Source organism: Amblyomma mixtum, chromosome 2 (assembly GCF_055824585.1).
Source record: "Amblyomma mixtum isolate Tamu chromosome 2, ASM5582458v1, whole genome shotgun sequence".
Taxonomy (NCBI): Eukaryota; Metazoa; Arthropoda; class Arachnida; order Ixodida; family Ixodidae; genus Amblyomma; species Amblyomma mixtum.
In genome coordinates, this window is record NC_143013.1 from 63587454 (window position 1) to 63612177 (window position 24724).

Here is a 24724-nt window from a genome sequence, read left to right on the forward strand (position 1 = left end):
ATGGAGCAAGTAAGGCAGTCGGAACCCCTGCGTTTGACAACGGACGGAGGACGGAATTGGAAGCTATTTCGTCGGAAGTACGAATTTTTTCTTCGAGCCATGGCATGCGATGACAAACCAAGATCAGAGGTGTCAAAGACGGTCCTGCTGCTCAGCGTTGCGGGTGAGGAAGGCTTGGACGTTTTCAACAACTTCGTGTTCACACGAGAAGAAAGCGAGGAAGACTGCGCTACCGTGATTTCAAAGTTAGAAGTGTTAAGTTGCTGCCCGACATGACAGCCAGTTCGGTGATCGATAGATTCATCATCAGCCTGACTACGCCCACTGCAGGGCAAAGGCCTCTCCAATTAACCCTGACCTTCGCCAGTTGCGGCCACCGTATCCCCGGCACCTTCTTGATCTTATCCGCCCACCTAACTTTCTGCCGCCCCCTGCTATGCTTGCCTTCTCTTGGTATCCACTCAGTTACCCTTAGGGTTGGTTGGTTGGTTGCGACTGAGAGAAGGATGAAAAGGAAAGTGCACGGGCCTGCCAACTGGCTCAAGCCGAGCCACCACCGCTGCCACGTGCAGATAGAAGAGAGTTGAACGATAAGAGGACAGAGCAAAGACGCGCGTCGCAACAACCGCGTCCGCCGGAACGGACGCTGGCTGAAAAATACAGATACACGGCCGCAGCCCGAAGGCTGCAAACCGAATGCCATAGATATATTAGCTACCAGCGGTTATCTTCCCTTCGCATTACATGCCTTGCCCAAGCCCACTTCTTCCTCTTGATTTCATATAGGATGTCATTAACCCGCGTTTGTTCCCTCACCCACTCCGCCCGCTTCCGATCTCTTAACGTTACACCAATCATTTTCCTTTATTAGCTCGCTGCGTTGTCCTTAGCTTAAGCTGAACCCTCTTTGTTAGCGTCCCCGTTTCTGCCCCATAGGTGAATACCGGTAAGATACAGCGGTTGTAAACTTTTCTCTTGGGGGATATGGGTAAACTGCCATCCATGATCTGAGAGAACCTGCCATATGCTCTCAGCCCCATTCTTATTTTTCTAATTATTTCCCTCTCATGATCCAGAGCAGCTGTCACTACCTGCCCTACATAGGCATAATCCCTTACTACTTCTAGCACCACGCCACCCATTGCGAACTGCTGCTCTCTTGCTAGACTGTTGAACATTACTTTCGTTTTCTGCATGTTAATTTTTCCCACAGTTCAGCATTGACGAGTTTTTTTCTTTTTGAACGGCTTTATGATTGCAAGCATGTTAAATTTAGCCAGGAATATTCCCAACCTAACGGGCTTGCAGAAAAGGGTGTGCAAATCGTGAAACGGATTCTGATGAAATCGAAAGCGGCAAATGAGTGTTTCTGGATGGACATGTTGAATTGCAGGGCCAGTCCCACCGAAGATGGCCGGTCTCCAGGCGAGCTGCTGCAAGGGAGGTGGCTGCGCACACCAGTGCTGGACTTCAATCCCATGCCGGTGATACAGGTGAAGACACACAGCCGGATAAGTCGCAAGGAGTGCGCTGTACCTCGCCTCAGCAACGACTTGGTGCGTTTGAATGGAAAGTCCTGGGCACGGAAAGAAAACGTGATTGGACCGGTCCGGCCACGAGCCTTTTATGTGCGCACAGAAAACGGTGCTGCTCTTCGGCGCAACCGGCGGCACCTTTTGGCAACGAGGGAACGGTGTAATATCAGTTCGTCACAAGGGCTGGAGACAACAGTCACTGCGCCTACACCGACAACACCGACGCTCTCGTTGCAGCATAAAGAGGCATTGGCAACGGGCAATCCGGCTTAAATAACTCAGCGGCCATCGGTCCAACCACCGCGAAGGACGACACAACAAATGCGGCCACCGGAGCGTCTGGGTTACTACCAGCGATTCCGGCAGACAAGCCAACGATGTCGAGTTTGGTGCTGAACAGTTGAGCCGGAGGATGTATCATACCAGATCGTGGTCTGCAAGTTATCTGGGTACTGATGTGCTCGGGGATCGGGACCAGGGTCTTCACCGCATTAGGGCGAAGCAAGCAGACTACGGAGAGAAGCCTTCGGGAGGAATAGCAAGCTTGAAGGTTTATTTTACATCATGTACAGTAGCAAGGAGACCAAAGTCAGAAAATGGGGGAGGATCCCTGGCACCCCAAAGATTGCTTCTTAAATGCAGTTCACATTCCCCAGGCACCCGGCTAGAGAATCTGATCTCTGGTTGAGCGTCCAATGGGCCGCCAGCGTCTTCCTAGGCTCCGCCCTCCCCACGTGGCCGCGCACACCGCACAGACACACACACACACGGGCAAGGAGGAACTTGGCGTCTCTCAGTCGCGAACTGTTGGTTTTCCGCGGGCCGACCAGGCCCAAAGGTCGTTGCTGCTGTGTGATGACCTTGATTGATGGGGACGCGAGCGCTGACCGCTCACCGGTGACCTCTTCAGTTCGGTGGGAGGGACAAATCAGCCGTGTCTCCTCTCCGCTTTGTCGGCTCCTCAGGGCGCACGCGCGCACTGAGTTGGCGGCGCCGTCGCCCCGCCGTCGTCGCCACTGGGTCTCGTCCGTCGGTCCACGGCAGTCCGGGAGAAGCGCCGCACTCAGCCTCCCCGACGAAGGGGATTAGACGCCTTTGTGTACGCCGACGCCGTTGCCAGTAGCTGCCCCACGCAGTGTCTCTTTTGTCTTCCCCGAGCAGCAGCGCTTCGGCCAAAGTGGCCTGATGGCGCCCGATTGGCTCGCCTGTTTCCGCTGCCAGTCCTCAGGAGCGCAGTCCGGCACCAGAGCCGCATTCAGCATTGCCGCCGAAGGGGATTAGAGCCTTTGTCCACGCCAACACCGTCGCCAGAAGCCGCCCCCAGGCAGTGTCTCTTTCGTCTCCTCCGAACAGCAGCGCTTTCGGCCGCATACCTGACGGCGCCTGACTGGCTCGCCATTCTCCGCTGGCTGGGCCTCCGATCATTACAGTACTGTGCAGTGCCACGTGTTTTCCTCGCCCTCTGCGTGCACTAACCGCCTTCCACCTTCGGGTATAAATAACACCGAACAATAAATGAGGGGGTTCACTGTTTTTTGGCAACCTGGCTGTTCATTCTTGTCCCACTCAAGGACGATACACTCCTCACGAGTACGTGGCTGCTTCGTCTTTGCGGTTCAGAGCAGAGGTTGCGCGGTGGGTGGCGTGAAGCTCCTTCGCCATGGCAGATGCGAGACAAATTGTCTCAGCAGCAGTAAGGAGCCGAGATTCGGTGTGCTCGTGGGCGTCGTCCACGTAGGCGAGATAACCGCTGGTCCTTAAAGGGCAACTACAGAGGTTTTAGAAATCGACGAGATTAAGAGGGTCGAATGTGCGAAACTTGCAGGTAAAGCATGCGAAGTCCTTTTGGGGGTAGCATTTGAAGTGGTTTCGTCATCGACGATTCAAACAGCGACAGCCTTAAAGCTTCTCCGCAGCGCACAACGCCAAATGGGGGAGGGGAAAGGGGGGGGGGCATGATGACGTCATCGAAGGTATCACTACATTTACAACGCACAAACGCCTGCTTTGAAGCAAAAACCGACGCAATCTAAGGCACAGTCCGCCGAACGTTGTTTGGCAGCATCCAACGAGGCACGGCAGGGTTTGGCTGACGGCAGCAGTAATTTGAAAGCATACCTTCCGTGACACCCCACTGAATTTCCCCGCATTCCTGTAGTGCTTTCTGGAGAAGCGCTAAATTGATTGCGTCATCGTTTTGAAATACTAGTGCAACAAAACTTGGTATGATTTGCCTACAGCCCATACAGATCTGAATTCTTGAACATTGCGAAATTCTCAAAGTGGTGCAGTTGCCCTTTAAGGGCAACGGAGTTGATTCCAATGGAAGGCAAGCGTAGCAGGGGGCGGCAGAGTTAGGTGGGCGGATGAGATGAAGTAGTTTGCGGGGACACAGTGGCCGCAGCTTGCAAAGAACAGGGTTAATTGGAGAGACATTCGCCCTGCTGTGGGCGTAGTCAGGCTGATGATGATGATGATCGCAAGAGTAAGAGAGAAGCATCCGTACCAGCTAGCTACCTTGGCCGTGGCCGGTCCGTATACGGAGCCGCCGCCTGCTAAACGTGTGCTAGCGGGTGAACGCCGTGCTCGCTAAGCCAAACATCTGCCGGAACGTAGCAGCGGGGGTAGCTGTTCACTGAATTGTTCGTGTTAGTTGATAAGCCGTTGTAGTAATTTATTGCAGCGGATGCAGTGCTACTGTCTCTGCGAAACAGCCGGCCCGGGTGGCCGACGCATCAGCTTAGGCAACATCACCCATCAGAATTGTCGCATTAGATGTTTGATCATCGCGCGTCATTTTTTTTTGTTTCATCTACGCTGTCTTCGCTCTAAGAAGGTGGATAAATTAGTGTACCAAACACGCACAAGGAACCACACACACACACTGCGTTTTAGAGTGGGAACTCTGCTCCTTGGGGTGCAGCTTCCGATTTCAATGTGGATAAGACAACGACCTTCAATGCGTCACAAGGTCAAACCGAACTTGACTGCGTGGTGGTATGGCCCTAGCTACGGTAGTATGACCACGTGATCACATGACTGACCACTTGGTACCTGGCCTTGACCTTTGACCATGAAATTTGGTTTCAGACAATGGAGGCCATGCTTAATAGAGCTGTAACTAGGATCAAGCCACGTTGAACCCAAGACTTTTTTTTATTTTTAACGTCTGCTAGCCTCGTACGCCTTCCGAACATTAAAAATGCGCTGTGACGAAGTTTCAGACTGCTGATTTTATGCGGCAACGTTTGTTTATTCAACATTATGGGCACATTTTAAACACATTTATCAGCGATGTACATACAGATAAAAGACCGACACGCTGACATTTTATCGCAAAACACGTAAAATATATTATAGGTATACAAAAGCCAGTGTCGAGCTGTGCAAATGGATATGAAAAATGGGTACACAAGCACATTCGATAGTACTGGGTACAAAGATTGCGACTGTAAGCTTTCGCAGAAACCTAGGAAAAGTTCTACCACTATGCAGGCTTCGCGAGTTTTGTACGTTAAAACCCGGATGACGTACAGGAAAAAGTGCTGTTTTTATGCTGTTTACTATACTTGCCAAATACAAGGTGTACATAACGCGTCACCCAGTTGCGTCATTGCATGTACATCTGCTCTGTTGATATACAGGTGACGCAACGCATTTCATTACACCTTACGCAATGTTCGCGGGCACGTTGAACGCGTTGGTCCCAAGTAAGCGCGCTAATTGTTGCATTTGTTTGACGAGTTTGTTCATATGCAAGTAAGCCAGTCCTTGAAGGCCTGGCTGCCTTTGGTCTGGACGTCGGGCCTTACGTTGGCGCAGATGAGCGCCCCGTCCGCCTTCAGAACCACCAGCGTTGGTATGCCCGCCACCTTGTAGCGAGTCTTCAGCGTCCTGCGAACAAAGTAACTTCGCGTCCATTACTCTGTCCCGAGACAGTTTTTATACACGTGTATAAGATGCACATATCCTGGCTACATTTGTACCTTTATGCACAAACTCCTTCCTATCGCTCGCCTACTGAGTTCGAACCCGACCGTGGCGGCCGCGTTAATAAGGCGGATAATGATAAGGAAAGAGGCTATTCGGATAATGACAGCGTCCATCATACCGCACCTCAACTACCCTCTCCCGTAACAATGAGCTGGCTCACCAGCTTGCCTGCGATACTATACACCGGGCGCCGGGGAACCCATGGACGAGTCCACCGACGGAGCAGGCGGTCAGGGCTTACAAACACACTGTCGACGAATACTACACGCAGCGAAAATTGGACTTAGCTGATTTACCGCCACCACACCAATCCTTATCGATCCGTGTGGCTCGCATTCTTCGCCGAATACAGTTTAATCTTCTACGTACACCAGCCAAACTTTATCTATACCGGCGCACTTCCACAACTCAGTTCCCAAACTGTCCACACACATATGCGGCCATAGAGCACTGCCTTACTCAGTGCCACGCAGCCTTCCAGTCCCCCGCCTATCCTCCCCCCCCCCTCCCCCCCCCCCAACCGTGGCTCATCTGGCTCGCCTCCCTAGATCTCAAGCTGCAACGTGTCCTCGTCGCCTTGGCTCAGGACCTATTGAACGCCCAATAGAAAGGATTTTCTAATAAAAGTGTCACACCACCACCACCCGTAACAGATATCAATCATGACGGAACGGAAAAATAAACGCGCTAATTAGAAAGGCCTCTAGACTGGCGTTAAGATTACCACAAGTGCTTCATAACATCGCGTTAAGATTAACCCCATGCGTCTCAGAGAGGAAGTACTTGGACGGTCTGGGATTCTACTGCGCTTTCGAAGAACGTAAAAAATCTATCTGCTCGACTCCCAGATCAGGAGACTTAAACGGATCAGGACGGGCCGCACTCTCCTCACTAAACTCAGACTTCTCAACCTATAGAAGACCATAGCAATCAAACCACAAACATCGCTCCAGAAATCAGACACCTTCGTGGTTAGACCGCTGCTCAGGAGTATCGACCCGGCCAACCACGAGGGCTGAAGTAATGCCACAGAGCTAAAATCTTGGACGAACATCTAAAAAAGGCCCAGTTTGTGATGTACGTGGATGCTTTGGTTTGGTTTGGTTTGGTTTGGTTTATGGGGGTTTAACGTCGCAAAGCGACTCAGGCTATGAGGGACGCCGTAGTAAAGGGCTCTGGAAATTTCGACCACCTGGGGTTCTTTAACGTGCACTGACATCGCGCAGTACACGGGCCTCTGGAATTTCGCCTTCATCGAAATTCAGCCGCCGCGGCCGCGATCGAGCCCGCGTCTTTCGGATCAACAGCCGAGCGCCGTAACCACTGTGCCACCGCGGCGGGTACGTGGATGCATTGAGGTATAAGGGCAGAGAGGCGGCCGCAGTAGATATACGGAGTAACTATAGCAACCAAATGCATCCGGACGGCGGAAAAGGTGGCGATAGCCCTAGCAATCTCGGAAGTCAACAGAAGACGAAAGGGTAGTATCAGACTCACAAGCAGCCAGTCGAGCCATCCAAAACAATAAGGGTAGCCTCATAGAAAACAAACTCCTGGCCTGCCGGCCAGAAGGAACAGACACATACAGGCAAAAAACACTCGTTCTGGGTCCCCGATGATGATGATAAAAGGCTCTTATTGGTACAGAGAGCTATGACTGGTCCGACTCTTAAGGGCCGGCCCTCACAAAAACTAAGGGGGGGTCCCTGTTTTCAAGATTATTCCGGAGCATTCTAACTGCGACACATCTTCTTTCACTCCCATCTTCCTTCTTTCCCTCACGGCACGGTTGAGGTGTCCACCGAGATATGTGAGACAGTCACTGCACCACTCATTTCCTGATAACGAAACTTATAATTTCGACCGCCTGGGGATCTTGAACGTGCACTGGCATCGCACGGCACACGGGCGCCTCTTGCGTTTCGCCGCCATCGAAACGCAGACGACGCTGCCGGGGTCGAACGGGTCCTATGGATCGGTAGTCGAGAGCTCTAGTCTTGAGTCACCGCGACGGGTCCGTAAGCCAAAATGGTCATTCTTCAGTGACTAATTAATTAGCCCGTGCCTATTCGGAGTCACAAATAATGAGTGCGAAAAAAACCTAACATGTTATGTTGGTAATACGATAGCATTAGAAACGGTTTATGCCTTTACCGGAAGTGACGGAACTTCCGGTCTGGTGACGTCACTTTCCTCCAGTCAATGGGCGAGTTTCATGACCAACGATGTATTTTACATTAAAAAACATTGAGCAGCGCGTCACTCACAACTGCAGATTATCGCCGAAGGGAAGCGAAAGCCATTCTGCGTGGTGGTTCTTCAGGTCGTCCCGCATTTCCTCCGCTGTTCGGTTCTGCGAGAGGAACACGACCTGCGTTGGTGAGAACAGTCTCCCGTTGGCTGCCTGCCGCGTCGAAACCACGCCAATTCCCACCGAGCAGCCACGTGTCTTTTACACCGGTGTTGCTCTTAACGCCTTGCTAACCACTGAACTATTGCTAACCACGGTGGTGCACGGCTCGATAATAAGCGCAATCTTGTGCATTGCTCTTTGCTCCAGCAACATGGCGGGTATCAGCGCAAGCTACTAGCTAACTAGTTTCAATAGCGATCATTCACTTGGCCTTCAATCTTCACGGGTCCTTGCCCGCACCAGTATAGCTACCCGCTGAACGGAAGCCGTGCCGATTTTGCATCGAATGCCTACCAGGTCGAAAGGAACTTGGCGGTATGTGGTGCTCCAATCCTAGCTGCCTTTCGTTGCAGATTGAACGAGGGATACAAAAGCTAACCCTTCAGGTGGCGCTGCTAATACAACAATTCACTGGGGAGGAACGGCAAGTCCAGGCACAAAAGGGCAGCCTATATGTTCACATGCAATGTAGGCCTAACCCAAATGCATCGTGACCGCTTGAGACGAATTGGACCGGGACTCTGAGGAAGCGTTCAAGCACTTGTTCCCCTGGAGTACCACTTCTGCCGCCACCATAACTGCGCTTGTCATATGGCCTGGTGATTTACCAATAACGCTATACTCGTCCTTGCGTTTTATGCGCATTTTGTGCCACGGATTGGATTACAAACTAGCCCAAACCCACACCTTACTAATCTTCGTCTTTAGTTGCGTCGTTTTCACTGATTGTCACCAAGTTACCAACCTGAGCCCAAGACGTGCGGCGCAGTTAAGCTTTCGGGCGCGCATACACGTACCTCGACAGGGAGTCCGAGTTGCTTGGCTTCCCTGTATGCCTGGGCCAGCAGGGGCGTGAAGGAGCAGCACGGCAGACACCACTGGGCCGAGAAGTAGAGGCAGACGATCCGCTTGTTGCGCAGGGCCGCGTCAGCCGAGATGCTGGTGCCGTCCTTCGTCAACAGCACTTTGCCCCGGAACAGTTCCATCCACGACCCACTCTGTCAGAGGGTGGGCCGAAAGGCGAGGCACGTTGGGCTGCGCACAAGGCAAATCATGCCCACGTTCAATTGATAAGAGCGCTACGCACTATTTTAGCGGCAACCGCGCGAAGCCTAGCCCATTACTGGCAATGGGTAGGGAAAGCCGAGACATGGTAGTTGTTGTATATGTGGTTTTGGTTTCAGTTGAGTGTATTCTTTTGTGACTTCTCTCTGTAGATCAGTGTAGATGTGTCCTTAACACGAGTTAAGGACATCGTAGTCGAAATCAAGAGGAATAAATGGGCTTGAGCAGGGCATGTAATGCGAAGGCAAGATTAACCGCTGGTCTTTAAGGGTAGCGGAGTGGACTCCAGGCGTACAGAAGCGTAGCAGGGGTCGGCAGAAAGTTAGGTGGGCGGGTGAGATTAATAAGTTTGCTAGGAAAGGGTGGCCGCAGCTGTCACAAGACAGCGTTAATTGGAGAGGCATGAGGAAGGCCTTTGTCCTGCAGTGGGCGTAGACAGGCTGATGATGATGATTTTGACTGTTATGTGGCCAAAAATGACAATTATCGGCGTCCTCGTCAAAGAAAGAGTCTTTTGTCTTCCACTCGAGCAATGAGCCTCGTCTCCGTTCCTTCGGGGCCTTCGCCCCACCACAGTAGCCATGAAGAAAAGCGGGAACTGATGATGTTATTCGAATTTCTCTATACGACATTCGTAAATTTGGCTTCAGAAGTTCAGATCACTTTCCATTATCAGGAGAAACCGGACCCACTGGGGTTTCACGGTACAGAACATAGCAGAACGACGACTCGACGTGCGCAAGGAAGTTGAACAGCACAGAAGGACAGAAGAGAGAGTTCGATGGACGGGTAATAAAATGTCTAAGATGCTGTGAGGTAGAAGGCTTGAGGAGGTAGTGTAGCTTCGTAGTGAACAAACGCAAAGGAGTACAGCATTTGGTAAAAAAATATAACAAGCGTTCAGAATTCCTACGTTCCGAAGTCACACACTCGCAAAGAGCAACGACGTAATGCTGGACTGCCGACCAATTCCTGAGACGACATATGCCGCAAACGAAGCTTCAGCGCACTGTTTTCGATTTCACCTCTACCGAAATGCGGCTTTTAATTCGAACGACGAGCGTCCGTCCTCAAAAGGAGCACAACACGGCCGCTGAGTCTATTGAGAGCAACAGTTTAAATGAAATTTGTGTGGAAAGGGGGGGGGGGCACAGGCAGTGGTGATTAATGTCCCGAAAAGATCGGTAACTTACAACACGTTGGGCAAGTTGGTAATAACACAGCGCGCAAAAAGATAGAACAACACATAGGACACGACGAAGAAGAGGACTAACACACAGCGCACAAAAAGATAGACTAACGCAGAAAGCGCACTAACTTGCGCGTCGTGTCCTTTACTAACGTTCCGTGTTTTTGAGCTCGATGTTTCATAATGCATCTCGATAAAAGAAGATTTTAGAGGGTCAAGTCTTCCTGCAGAGACGTATGCAGCATACCGGTCCAGAATTTCCTCGCATCCTTTGCTCAAGGTTATGGTTGGTTGGTTGGTTTATGGGGTTTAACGTCCCAAAGCAACTAAGGCTATGAGAGACGCCGTAATGGAGGGCTCCGGAAATTTCGACCACCTGGGGTTCTTTAACGTGCACTGACATCGCACAGTACACGGGCCTCTAGAATTTCTCCTCCAAAGAAACTCAACCGCTCAAGATTATGCTGTCGAGAATTCCACAGAGCCGCAAAACTACTGATAACAACATAACAAGTACTCGATAAATGGTTGATGGTTGATGCGGGTTTAAAGTCCCGAAGCGACTAAGGCTATGAGAGGCACCGTGGGGAAGGGCTCCGGAAATTTCGACCACCCGGGGTTCCTTAACGTGTACTGACATCGCACAGTGCACGGACATCTAGAATTTCGCCTCCGTCAAAATTCGACCACTGCGGTCGGGATCGAACCCGCGTCCTTCAGGTCAGCAGCCGAGCGCAATAACCACTGAGCCACCGCGGCGCCCTAAGTGCTCTCACACCAAAAATTCGGCCTTCCAGGTCCGCATGCACTGGGGACGTGCACAGGATACGTACTTTCCCAATGAACCCCATTGTGCTTTTTACGGGTTCAGCATGAGCAGGATCGAGAAGGTCGGATGGCGGAGCCCACCCACAAAAACAATACGCTCAAAGCTTGGCTACAGCGGCTCTGGCGTCGTGAAGGTATACCCTGCACAAAGCGGGCCAATGTTCGCGAGGTCGACATACTGACCTGGTCAAGTTCCGGTTCGTGGCTAGACTCACGGCCCAGTAACCCTAACCCTGCGTCCTTGTTGTTGTTGTTGTTGTCCTCTAGATAATGGCGCGTACCCACTGCGGGGGATTGGCCAAGACACAGGCGGCAACTGATAGGTGCACAAAATGTTAAACAAGAAAATAATGGTGGTGAAAATAAAATAATTATGATAATAATAGCAATTAGGAAATAAATGAAAGGTTCTCAGATGTGTAATTGAAATAGGCTGAACAAATGCTGTGAGATCGGTGACTGAAATAGAGAACGGGGCTAAATATTCCACGTTTCAGAAAGCTTTCGTTCCAGAGAAATATTGATCATGAGAAAGAGCAGAGCTTAAGACGGCAGCCGTTTAGTGTCTGTAAGGAAGTTTTGCATGGCGGAGAGCACACTCCAGTTGCTGTGCCCAAGGGAGGAAGCGCCAAGAGACAGAGCAACCCCGGCTGACAGACTTAGACCAAGCTGTCGTAATGGAAGCTCCAGCAGGCGGCTCCGTAAAGATGAGAAACGGCGGCAGGTCAACAAGAAATGATCTATCGTTCCGGGTTCTCCGCAAAACGGGCACGATGGGGAGACCGCCAGACCAGATCTATAAAGGTAGAAGTTTAAGTGAGGCACTCGACAACGTAGACGAGTGAAGGAAACCTCAAGCTTGCGTGATCGCCATCCTTTACTGCACCATGGGTAAAGGAGATGCCGGAATTCGGGAGAGGAGGTCAGAGCTGATGCTGCGAATTCTTTCAAGAGCAGATACCTGCGAAACCTGCCCGCCGTAATATATGTGCTGGGTGGAAGCACAGATACAACTGGGCCTTGAAGAGATGCCTTCGCCAGGGTATCGGCAACCTCATTCAAATGGATTCCTCTGTGCCCAGGCACCCAGACCAATCGTAATGAACACACGTGGGGCGGAACCAAGCATTTGAGTAACCGAAGTGCCTGAGATGTTGGAGGCCCGGTGAGAGAGGAACACAACGATAATGAATCTGTCATAATTATGACAGAAGACAAGGAGCTGTTTAATTTGCGCAATGCTAAGACTACTGCTAGAAATTCGGCCAAATAAATAGGGGTGTAATCGGGAAGACGGAGTGAGAATGACCAGTCAAGGGAGATGGAGAAAATGCCAACACCGGCCTTTTCTTCACACTGTGAGGCGTCTGTCGCTATGAGCACATGAGATTTAAAGCACAGCAGGTAATCCTGCAATAAACCGCTGAGCAAATAAAAAGGCATTAACTTTGCATGTTTTGGAAAGATGTCATCGAAGACAATCTGAATAGATGAAGAGTTGGCGCACACCGGACGGATGTCCGAAATGCGGACGTTTAAGGGGTCAAGGAGGGATTGCACAAAACATATCTGAGGGGTACGGAAACGAGACCAGGATTCGTTGAAAAATGGCCGAGGCTGACGAAGGAAGATCAAATTGGAGGCATGAAGCGAAGAATCGCACATTCTTACGAACGTTTTCACCGTTAAGAGCCGAAACCTAGAAGTCAATGATGGAATACGCGCTTCCAGGTACAAAACGGAGTTCGCCACAAATTTTGGAAGGCCCAAACAAAGGCGCAACGCCTCTAGCTTCAAGAGAATCAAGGGGAGAAGTTTATACGCTGGCGCACCAGAGAATAAAACACAGCCGAACTCTAAGACTGGACGAACGTACATTCTATAAATCATAAGAAGTGAGTGCCTTCTCATGCCAGAACGAACACTGCTCAGCCTGCGCAGCATACCGACTGCTCGGACTCCTTTCGCAGTGATCTGCTCGATATGGGCCCCCTAGGAAAGAGAAGGATCATAAATTACTCCGAGGTATTTGACATTTTGCACTTGAGGAATTACATGGCTCCTGTAAACAATAGAGATATTAACTGGACGAGAGAGCGGAAAAACCAATAAAGCACATTTATTGACATTAAGGGACAGATTAATGTCTCCTAACCATTGGTCTAGGACATTCAGGTAGGACTGTAAGGACTGGTACAAAGAGGAAATGTTCTCTGAAGCAAAAAAGGCGATGTCATCAGCATACACATAGGTGGACACCTGAGGACTGCAGGGAATACTGCTGAGTAAGATGTTGAAAAGTACAGGGGAGAGGACCGCCTCTTGGGGCACTCCTCTCGCTTGTCGAAATTTGCTTGATGAAACACCGTTCTGGACGCAGTAAAATTCCCTGTCAGCAAGGAATTCAGCAACCCAAGCCACAAAGTATCTCGGAAGTCCTACTGCCTGTAGTCTTTGCAAGAGCGTCCTGTGCTCAACGCTGTCATAAGCTTTAGATACATCTAAAGTAACAAGCGCTGCGTATTGGTTTCGGCGACGAGCTAACTGTATGCGGCTCTCCAGATCGGTATGGGCACACCATATAGAGCATCCTGGTCTGAAACCAATCTGGGAAGGGTTCAACAACCCAGTCTCTGAAATAACAGACATTATTCTGCCATGCAACACCCTCTCAATTAACTTAACGAGATTCGAAGTTAAAGAAATTGGCCTTATATTGTCTAACACATAACCATCTCCCTGCTTTTTAAGCAACGGGATAATCTTTGCTAGACGCCACTCATTTGGAATCCATGGCCCCTTAAGAGAGTAATTTATAAGTGCCAGTAAGTCGGTGGGAGATTCCTCGAACAAAATTTTAATCATAGAAGAAGTCACACCATCAGGGCCAGGGGCCGCGGGTGGGAGGCGGGATACAGTGTTCGACAGCTCAGTGAGGGTGACCTCCTCGAAATCGTCCAAAGTGGCAAGAAATGGAGGAGAAGGAAGAAGAGCCGTAAACCGGCGCTCAAGGCCTCAGCCTATCTCTTCCAGGGACTGTGCAAGTTCAGCCGGTGACTGAACTAGGGAGACAGAGTTCATGGCGGACGAGATTAGTTTCCTGGATCTTAGGTAATTGAATAAAGCGCGCCTATTTCCAGATTTTGAAAGGAATTCGTAGCGTTCAGTATCGTGCAACTCCTTTGCACGAGATATAGTGCGCTTGAACGTAGCTGCAACGAACTTATAATCGATCCAGTTTTTGGGACACTGATTGTGTAGAAGTTTCTTCCAAGCAGCCTTTCGGCGCCTATAATCTCGAGCGCACTCTGCGTTCCATCAAAGGCACGGTGATGTTCCCTTATGTGCCGGAACCAAGAACTCCGATTTTTTACGAGCTCCATCCAAAATTGAACAAATGCGGATGGCATTATCTCCACTGTTGGAATGAGATAATTCCTGAAGGTCTGCTTTGAGGGCATTTTTAAAACTGTCGTAATTTATGAATGTGCGCCGTGTGCTGTTAGGAGAGGTCAACTGGCACATAACTTGGAAGCTAATCGGAAGGTGATCACTATTGGAGGCATAGTCAACTGGCGCCCAAGAGGACACAGTTATTCCGGGGGAAGAAAATGACAGGTCTAACGCTGAGCGAGACTGACCACGGACAAATGTGGGGAGACCCGAATTTAAACAGATGAGGTTATTTACACAAGCCCAGTCCCATAAGAGCGTACCGCAGCGATCTGTTCGAAACCCCCACGAAACATGATGCGAGTTGAAGTCTCCAACAATTAAAACCTGTTTCCTGCAACTAGATAAAAACGAGTCAAGAGGCCGAACGTCATGCACACCTGTTGGAAAATATACATTAGCCAGAGTGAGTGGCTGATATCCAGGAATATTGAGATCAAGTGCCTGAATTTCGCACTGCCTGTCCATATAATGAAATGACACAGTTGCCCTGTGGCAAAATTTTGTGGATACGAACAATAGCAACCCACCACCTCTTGAGGGCCGGTCAAGCCTGAAAGAGCGATAATCTTGTAAATTGAACCTAGAATCTTTAGTGAGCCATGTTTCCTGAAGAGCAATTAAATCTGGACTTAATTTACTGATTAAACAAACTAAATCTGCGTCCTTCGTAAAGCGGACTTCTTCTTCTTCTTCACCTCTTTATAATGGCACATACCCACGTGGGGGGATTGGCCAAGGTATAGTGGTATACATAAGGGAATTTTCATAGGATTACGACAAAATATCGGAGCCAAACGTGAATTTTGAAAAATGTATTCATGAAAAACGACAGAAGAATATTTGAAGTGATATAAGAAAGAACATTTTGGCGAGAATAATAGTAATAATAAAAAAACTCCGAGCCTTTTAAAGGAGTTAGCAAATCAACCTACCAGTTGCAATTATGTAATCATGGAGATTCCCACAAATTGAACCCAATGCAAATCCTTTGGCGCTCGCTCCGACCGATAACAACACTGGCAGAAATAACGGGAGCCCTAACCTGGAGAGAGGGACCTCCAGGTAAATCTTTCTCTGAAGTGCGAACTTTGGACAGTAGAGCAGGAAATGGTCCACAGATTCAACGTCCCCGCATGAGTCACATAGGTTTGTCTGTGACCACCCACATCTGCATAGGTATAAATTTAAACTGGGAATCCTGCACCGCAAACGCGTCATTGATACCTCACACTGCCTGGTTTTACACGAACGGACGTTCCATTTATACGCTATAAGTGCTGATAATCAGTAGTATTTAGTAAGGGATCGCGTAACCTGGCTGATATGTGTTGGAACCGCTGAAACCTGGAGATCGCCAGCAGACTGAAATTCGGGACAGGATGCGTTACTGGCCCGTCGAGCTGACCTTGCTAAATAATCAGCCACCTCGTTGGAATGAATGCCTGCATGACCAGGAACCCAGACAAAACGAACCTCCTTTAAAGTGGACGGGACAAAAAATCGCAGGAAGCGGCGCAAAAAATCTTTTTGGGAAGTTTCAAGGGAGACTAAAACTGACAAACAATCAGCCAGGATGATAACGTGAGATACATGACACGGAATTTTGTGCAGGGCCATTCCAAGAGCAAAAAATTCCGCAAAGTATATGGGGATATAATCTGGGATGCGGACAGAATAGCTCCATGCCAAATCCTGCGAAAAGATGCCAACTGCGGACGTCCACAGGGCGATGTTTTCTTCACTGGTCGGCACGAGACTTCGAGTCGCGCGCCCGTGTTCGGTATTGAGGCAGAGCCGGCGAGATGATGATGATGATGTCCTCGGGCTTAATGGCACATACCCACGGCGGAGTATTGGCCAGGGTGCATAGCGGATACGAACGCACTAGAAAACAGCACGAGGACGTTGTTGTCGTTCACCTAATAACACATGGCATACACTCACAGTGTGGGAGTGGCCAATCGGGAGGTATAGATAGCTATCTAGCTGTACGTTTACGCGGCCAAGAAAAAAAAAGGCACATGATAACGCACGAGGGACTGAAACACCGTTGGGTCCTAGTTCAAGTTGGGCATACCCTTATAAAAGTGGTCTATAGACTGTCTATAGACTTCTTGTAGACTCTGTAGCCTTCCTATAGCAGACACATCGTTTTGTCTATGCCTAGACTACAGACTGTATGTAGACAAAGTCTACTAAAAGTGTACGGCCATAAATCTATAGACTGGCTATAAACTGTCTAAATGGTTTGTATTGCCTTTAGGCTTGTCTATAGGAATTGTCTACTGAAAGCCAATAGACTTTATAAGCAATAATCTGTGGATAGTCTATAGACTGCATAAATTTTTCAGTCTACAGACTGAAAAGGAAAAAGAAAAACTAACTAATTAAAAATGTAACAATAAAGACAGAAAAGGCGATATTAGAAAAATTTAGCAAGGCAGCCAATGAGATTCCAGCAAGAAATTTTGGACGGCAGAACAAAGAGATCTGCGGCTGAAACCAAGTGTGGTGGCGCCAAATGACGGCAAGAGCGGACAGCTCAAAAGAGGGTCTAATACTGCAAGGGCTCCTCCAACAACCATCTTATAAAAAGAGGTAATGCGGCGGCAATAGAGCCGAAAATGATAAACATAATGAGGTTTGCGGCGAAATGCGCAAAAGGAAGATACCCGCCGCGGTGGCTCAGAGGTTAAGGCGCTCGCCTACCGAGCCGGAGTACCTTGCTTCGAACCCGACCGAGGCGTCCGCATTTCGATGAAGGCGTAACGCAAAAGACGCCCGTGTGCTGTGCGATGTCAGTGCACTTTAAAGATCCCCAGGTGGTCGAGTGAGTGAGTGAGTAGAAACTTTATTGATTTCTAAGATTTAGCCTGCGGTGGAGGTCGTCTTCAAGTCTTCTCTTCAAGTCTTGAGGTTGCCTCCTTAGCCTTGGGTGGTCCCCTAGTCCAGGGCTCCACTGAGTCTGGCCACCTCGCTTGCGTGTGCTATGAGTGCCCTTTGGGCCTCTAGCTCGCAGCTGGTGAGCCGGCTCTCCCATTGCTCCGCACTTGGTGTGTCGTGTTTGTGGGACGATATGTTTCTATCGCATTCCCATGTTATGTGGTATAGTGTTGGCCTCGCTTCGCACCAAGGGCATGTGGCGCGGTATATTGTCGGGAACATCTTGCTTAGTATATATAAGTTGGGGAAGGAGCCTGTCTGTAGCTTCCGCCATTTTGCGGCTTCTTCCTTGCTTAGCTCTTTGTGTGGTGGGGGGTATTTGTATCTTAGCCACCTGTATAAACTTAGTGTTTCAGAGTACCCAGCCCCTAGGCTAGTCCAGAGCTCCTCCGGGGCTTGTGACCCCCCAGCTCGGATAGTAAGCCCTCGAGCTAGTTCGTCCGCCCTTTCGTTGCCCCAGACCCCCGCGTGGCCTGGTATCCAAATTATGTTATGTTTCGTCTCTCCGAGGCTGCACAACTGCAGAGTCCGAGGAAGTAGCCGTTGCTCTAGCGGTGGCGGAGGGCTATAGAACCGGGCGGTCACTAACAATACTTACGGACTCTCAAACAGCCTGCCGAAATTACATGAATGGCAGGATAGGTCGTCACGCGCTCCGTATACTCCTCGTAGCGAGTGACAGAATTAAAAACCGGGAAGAACAAAACGACAAGATCCGACACAAAATTGTGTGGGTACCGGGGCACACGGGGGTGGCAGGGAACCGAGAGGCCGACAGGATAGCTCGAGGATACATTACTTTCCGAGCTTCCGACGAGACCGCGGAACTCGCGCCAGCACCCAGGGAATACTCGGCCATACTACAAAACTATAGAGGCAGAAGAATGCGATATCCCCCACCGCACAAATCTATCAGCAGAGAGGAAGCTGTCACTTGGAGACAATTACAAACAGGCTCTTTCCCAAACCTACATATACTAAACAAAATGCACCCTACGATATACACGAACAAATGTCCCTGGTGCGACGAAAAACCTACACTATACCACATGACATGGGCCTGCCAAAACATAGACGTGGTCCCCAAAATACAAAACCCGAGTGCGGAGCAGTGGGAGACTCTGCTGTCCAGCGACCGCTGCGAAGACCAACAAGGTCTGGTACAGCGAGCTCAACGGGCGGCAGTGGCCAGCGGAGCCCTGGACTGAGGGCTACCGACCACTGATTAGAGGCGGACGACTTCGACAGAGAAGGCTCCTGGGGGTAGAACCAAGACGTCTCTGAAGATGCCCCCAAACCGCAGGAAAAACCATTAGTGTAAATAAAGTTTTCCCTTCCTTCCTTCCTTCTCTCTCCTCCCCGAGGGTGTCCCCTCGCTGAGGATCCTGAGTGTCGTTTTGCCTACCCTTCCTTTTGTGTAGTTTCGACACGCTTCTTGTGAGTCTGTTAGGATATTCAGGGGTCTCCCCTTTCTATCCCCCTCCCTCATTTCTAGGGCTATCGCTATGCTACATTTGATGCCCTGGCCGTGAGGCTCGTTATTTGTTCTCCCTGGTGGTTGACGACTACCGCCACCATTTTATTTCCTCGTTCACCATAGTACGGGGAGGCGTCGGTGTATACCGTGCTGTCCCTGTGCCCTATTGTTTTTTCATAGTGTTCTGCCCTGGCTCTCCTCCTGCTGGCATGGAGGTTTGGGTCCATGTTGCGGGGGATGGGTTGTACGCTTATGTTTCTTCTCAGTGCGTCTGGTATGTTTGCCCTGTTGTTCTGATGGTTCTCCGTCTCCCGACCCAACCTAGTCAGAAGTGCTCTTCCGGTTCTTGTGTCGCTGAGTCTTCGAAGTTGTGCCTTTATTTGGCATTCACTCAGCTCTTCAAAAGTGTTGTTAAGCCCTAGTTGCATGCATTAGCTTCTCGTTGGACGTGTTCCTTGGTAGATGTAAGGCTATCTTGTATGCTTTGCGAAGGATAGCTTCTTCTTGCTCTCTTTCAGCTTTGATGTGGCTACAAGGTAGCAGGGGGTCGAACTTTTTTCCGGAGACTTCCACTACGGCACCTCTTTCTCTCTTTCATCTTTCACTCCCACCTTCCTCCCTTCCATTACGGTGCGGTTCAGGTGTCCGCCGAGATATGTGAGACAGATACTGCGTCATTTCCTTTTCTCAGAAAACAAGTTACCAATTTATTTAAACTATGTCTGTGCCGATAGAAGTTTAGAGGAGGGATACGGCGGCGAAGCCTCGTCAAATAGACCTCAAGATGTCGTGTTCGAGAAGATTTCTAGCTGTACGCGGGACTTTCTCTGGACAATTTATATTCCGTTAATTGTAATGCAAAAATGCGCTCTATTTCTTGCACGCCAAACTGGGCAACCCATGTCCAAGTTCACTTGGAAAAATAAAAAACGCTTGCATCTTTAAAGTAAGCACTTTACATAATTTTTAGAAATAGGCTTTCTTATCTAGAAGAACGCTTTTTTCGGCATATCATTGTCATCGGTGTAGTACATCAGAATACATTTAAGACGAACTAACTAGCAGGCTGGTTTAAGTAACAAGGATCAGTGTTCCTTCTTCGGACAGATACAGCTACAACTGCCAAAGCAGCGCTTCGCTATTAGTCACGATTGCTCTCTGAGAATTCGTACAAGTAGCGAACACTCGTCAAGATATCTGATTCATAGCAAATTCGGTAGCAAGACTACACAACTTCTCTCCAGTTCGGTTTGGAGAACGTGCCTACTATTTGCACACCCATTGTGCGTAGCACTAAGGATATATTCCATAATACCGACGGTATGTATATTTGTCTGCATGGAAATTCTTCATGAAAAGCCACTGACAATAACTGCAAAGCACGACCGTTCCGGCCGCCGCAGTGGATCTGACGTTACTGTGTTCCAATGCTGACCCGAAATCGGAAAACTTCAATGCAGGCGTAATGCTCGAGACCTCTGTGTTGTGCGATGTCGGTGCGCGATGAAGCTAAAACCGAAATCAAATGCACATTTCGTAGATTCCCATGGCATTTTGCGCCCTCTATCAGAACGCGGTCGCGTGAACATACTTCGTGGTATTTGTGGAAAGGAAATCGCGCAGTAACGGTCGAACTTCTCGGTGGACACCTAAACCGCGATGTGAGGGAAGGGAAGGAGGCGGGAGTAGAAGAGCTCTAGAGTTGCCGTAATGGAGGATGCAAAAAAATTTAAGGTCCGAAGGGCCCATGAAAACTGAAGGGGACACGGTAGCGTAGAGGGTTGGTTCCAATATATGCAGAACATCATTCTGTACTGGAGGTGGTGACGAAGCGCGGCTCCGGCCGCTTATCTGTTTTTTTTTTTTCAGCCAGCGTCCGCTTCGGCGTACGCGGTTGTTGCTGCGCCGCGCGTCTTTTCTTTTCTTTCACTCTTTCCTAAGCACAATGGCTCTCACAACTCAATAGGCTCGCACTTACAACACCCGGCAGAGAACTGCTCTAGAAGATCCGTGTTAATCAGCCCTATACAATTGACCAAAGGGAAGAGGTCCCACGCGATGTGAGAAGACGCATCAACGTGCACCCCATTCCGCGGAATATGCATCCCGCGTATAACATCGAGGGAAGGAACGCAAGAGGGGAAGCCCTGCAGAAGAAATGGTACAAGCAAACTAACACCCTTTACGTGGACGCAGCAGGACCAAAGAATTGAGTCATGACTATTGTAGTCTCAACGCCTTCAGGGTCGATGGTGAACTGCGCCTCGGTGAAAAAATCTAACCCCACTCACGCAGAGGAGGCATTAGCTGTAGCATCTAACCCCAACGCCGTTGTGCTCACTGATTCCCAGAACGCCTGTCGCAACTTCAATTACGGATTAATTCATAAGTCAGGGTTGTCATTGCTGACTAAGCATCCACCCAACCAGGCCTCAGTCATCTGGTTTCCCGGTCACCTGGAACTACCAGGAGGAAACGAAGCCGCTCACAGGCACGCCCGAGCTCTTCTATACCGGGCGTCTCCCCATGATGACCATGAAGGGTGCCGTGACCTGATAGGTTTAGCAGTGTATGCTGACAATCTCGCGCCATACAGAACAGCCAGAAAGAAGTACCCTACACCACACAAATCCCTCAATAAGTTAGAAGAGAACGCCCTTAGGAGACTACGAACCAACGCATACCCAACACCAGCTAAATTACACCAGTGGTACCCTACACTATACTCTCCGCAGGGTTCACACTGTGGAGACGTAGCTAACCACTACCATATGGTGTGGGCATGCCAATTTAATCCCTTAGTTGACCCCATTCCCAACCCCTCGGAGGAGCAGTGGGAGGCTATTCTGCTCAGCGATGATCCTGATCGTCAGCACTGGCTGGTGGGGAGGGCCAGCGCAGCAGCAGCAGCCAATGGACTACCGGACTAGGCGACCTACTCACATGTTCTGAGAATACTGTACAAATAAAGATGTTTTTAATGAATCAATCAATCCTCTTATCTTTAAACTCTCCACTATCTGCACGTGGCAACGGTGGCGGCTCGGCTCGCGCCAGTAGGCAGGCCCGTGCAATTTCCTTTTCAAGCAGCTCTCTTCACAAAATTGTTGAATGGTGTAACACCTGGCAGATGACGTTAAACAATAAAAAATCCGTTTGCATGAGAGTCACCAGGAAAAAACAGCCATATAACTATGACTACAGCATCAATGATTCAACGCTTTCAAGGGTCTCTGAACATAAATACCTAGGGTTAACTTTAACTTCTGAGCTAAGATGGGACGCGCATATCGCCAATGTTACATCTGCTGCCTTGCGAAAGCTGTGTTTCCTTAGAAGATGCTTACGTTTGGCCCCTCAAAATACCAAGCTTTTTGCCTACACTACCCTCGTGAGGCCAATCTTGGAATACGCAAGCACTGTTTGGTTCCCGCATTCTATCACTAACATCACTCGGCTTGAGAGAGTGCAACGAAAAGCTTTAAGGTTCATTCATAACAAATACAAACCCTCTGACTCCCCTACCGATCTTGCAGCATCATCTAGCCTTCCATCACTATTATCTAGGGCAAAACAATCCCGCTTGAAGTTTTTATATCAATTAATACAGAACACCTTCAGTGTAGACGTGACTAAATATGCATCCTTCTCACAGTCACGGCAATCCCGGCACAAGCATGCGCACACGCTGACGGAATACTCATGCCGAACGAACACACTCAAGCATTCTTTCTTTCCTTTAGCAATCAGCGAATGGAATCAGCTCGATCCATCGATTACCATGTCGGACTCACTATCTTCCTTCACCTCAAGATTAGTAGAATGTAACAAGAATCAGTAAAATATCAATAGTTCTACATTTTACCAGATACTGCCCAACAGCTACTTATCGACATTTCTTGACATGTTATATTTAAGGATGATTGCATGCCTATTGCCACCCGTTACCTTCTTTTTCGCTTCCTTCTAGTTTCTATTGTATAATACTTAAAATACTAGCATGCTTGCTGGAATGAACGACTCCTGCTGTACTTGATTCCTTTTTGTTTCAGTTCTGAATTTTCAAGGTATTGTTTGCTTGGTTTGGTTTGGTTTATGGGGTTTAACGTCCCAAAGCGACTAAGGCTATGAGAGACGCCGTAGTGGAGGGCTCCAGAAATTTCGACCACCTGGGGTTCTTTAACGTGCACTGACATCGCACAGTACACGGGCCTCTAGAATTTCTCCTCCAAAGAAATTCTAGCCGCCGCGGCCGGGATCGAACCCGCGTCTTTCGGGTCAGCAGCCGAGCACCATAACCGCTGAGCCACCGCGGCGGCTATTGTTTGCTAACCTGCCTACTAGCAGTTATATAACACTTATGTAAGAGTTCTCATTTTTGTTGATCTGTTTGTAATTTATCTGTATTGTACTCTATATTGTACTGATGCCCACCTGCTACGGTCTCTTACTGAGACTGGCAGTATTGTAAATAAATAAATAATCCTTCTCCCAGTCGCAACAACAACGTACTTCACAATAATAGATCGCCCGGAGTCCTCATGCCACTACCACCGCAGTGGTGCAGCGGTAGCGCTCAGCCCCACCACCCAGCGATGGCAGGTGCTGCAATGGATGGGATTTGTGAGATCCAGCTGCAGTGCCACCTCCCACAGTGTTTAGGCTTAGGTTTATTGTTGTTTAACGTCCCAAAGCGACTCAGGCTATGAGAGAAGCCGTAGAGAAGGGCTCCGGAAATTTCGACCACCTGGGGTTCTTTAACGTTCACTGACATCGCACATACATGGGCCTCTAGAATTTCGCCTCCATCGAAATTCTACCGCCGCGGCCGGGATCGAACCCGCGTCTTTCGGGTCAGCAGCCGAGCGCCGTAACCACTGTGCCACCGCGGCGGGCCCTGCCACAGCGGGCAGGTTGTGATGACGTCACAGCCTCACGTGACCCAGGCTGCTTTGCCGGTGATGCAAACCGTGACACCGGATTCTCCACTTAACGAGGACCCTTCTCCACTTTCGACAGGGCCCGGCGGTCGCCAGTGCACTACGCATCACAATGCTCTTCAAAGCGAAACGCAGCCAAAAAATTCGGCGGCTCACCCCAGTTGCGCACAAGGCGCCTCCTCATGGAGTCTTTGCGGGATATAAGGAGAGGCAATTACGAGTTGCCTCGCACTGAACCACCGAACTGTCCCTGGTTTCGCTCGGAACACAGCGTTGGGCGAGAGGGCTGAGCGCCAATCGGTAGCAGATTGCATGCTCGGCATCTATAGCGGTCCATACCATTGCCTTGTATACGGCAGCGTTGAGCGTTTTCCCTAACATTCAGGCAATATGGGTATAGTGTCCGAACGGTAGACCCGCCATATATGGCGGTATGGTCGCTAAGCCCGTAACATCATCGACCTGCTAACAACGGTCGTCCAGCCAGCTGGCGACATGTGGAGCCGAGCTGCTCCTGAGTCACTGGCAAATTTCCTCCAGTGATTCCAGCTGCTCTCACCCTAAGCGCACCCTTTAATGGGCGATTAGGGCCAACTTGGGACACGTCATCCCAGCGGCAGCTAGGTCTCGCTCCTGCTGCCTCCCAACATACGAGCCCGAAACCTTACGCAGTCGGCTCGAAGCTGGTACGTGTGTGACATGTTAGTGGACCCATATGAATGTCAAAGGTATGCACAAACTTCTTACAAGGTAATCTGAGTACCTGGGGTTCACAACAGAGGAAGTCTGAAAGTTGAGTAGCGGGAATTAAATTTACGGACCTGCTCCCATAACTTCTTTGAAACGGCCGAACTACTTGTTAAAGAAATATATTTCTGCCTTGAG

General features: G+C 49.6%; 1 protein-coding gene and 1 pseudogene across 3 annotated transcripts in view; one reads left to right on the forward strand and one right to left on the reverse strand.

The window, feature by feature from the left end:
• LOC149359538 (uncharacterized) lies at positions 1 to 2144 on the forward strand (annotated as a pseudogene).
• A 2834-nt stretch (positions 2145 to 4978) lies between these two features.
• Positions 4979 to 24724, reverse strand: part of LOC149359539 (nucleoredoxin-like protein 2) — a 209839-nt gene continuing 190093 nt past the window's right edge. For 2 of the 3 annotated variants that reach the window (XM_089571731.1, XM_089571730.1), the window contains 3 exons: positions 8739 to 8976; positions 7796 to 7899; positions 4979 to 5429 (listed from right to left, as the gene is read on the reverse strand). In XM_089571731.1, coding sequence (XP_089427857.1) covers positions 5285 to 5429; positions 7796 to 7899; positions 8739 to 8927 — 438 coding nt within the window. In that variant the 5' untranslated portion in view covers positions 8928 to 8976 and the 3' untranslated portion in view covers positions 4979 to 5284. The remainder of the gene's footprint in view (positions 5430 to 7795; positions 7900 to 8738; positions 8977 to 24724) is intronic. The other variant, XM_089571733.1, reaches the window with a different exon arrangement.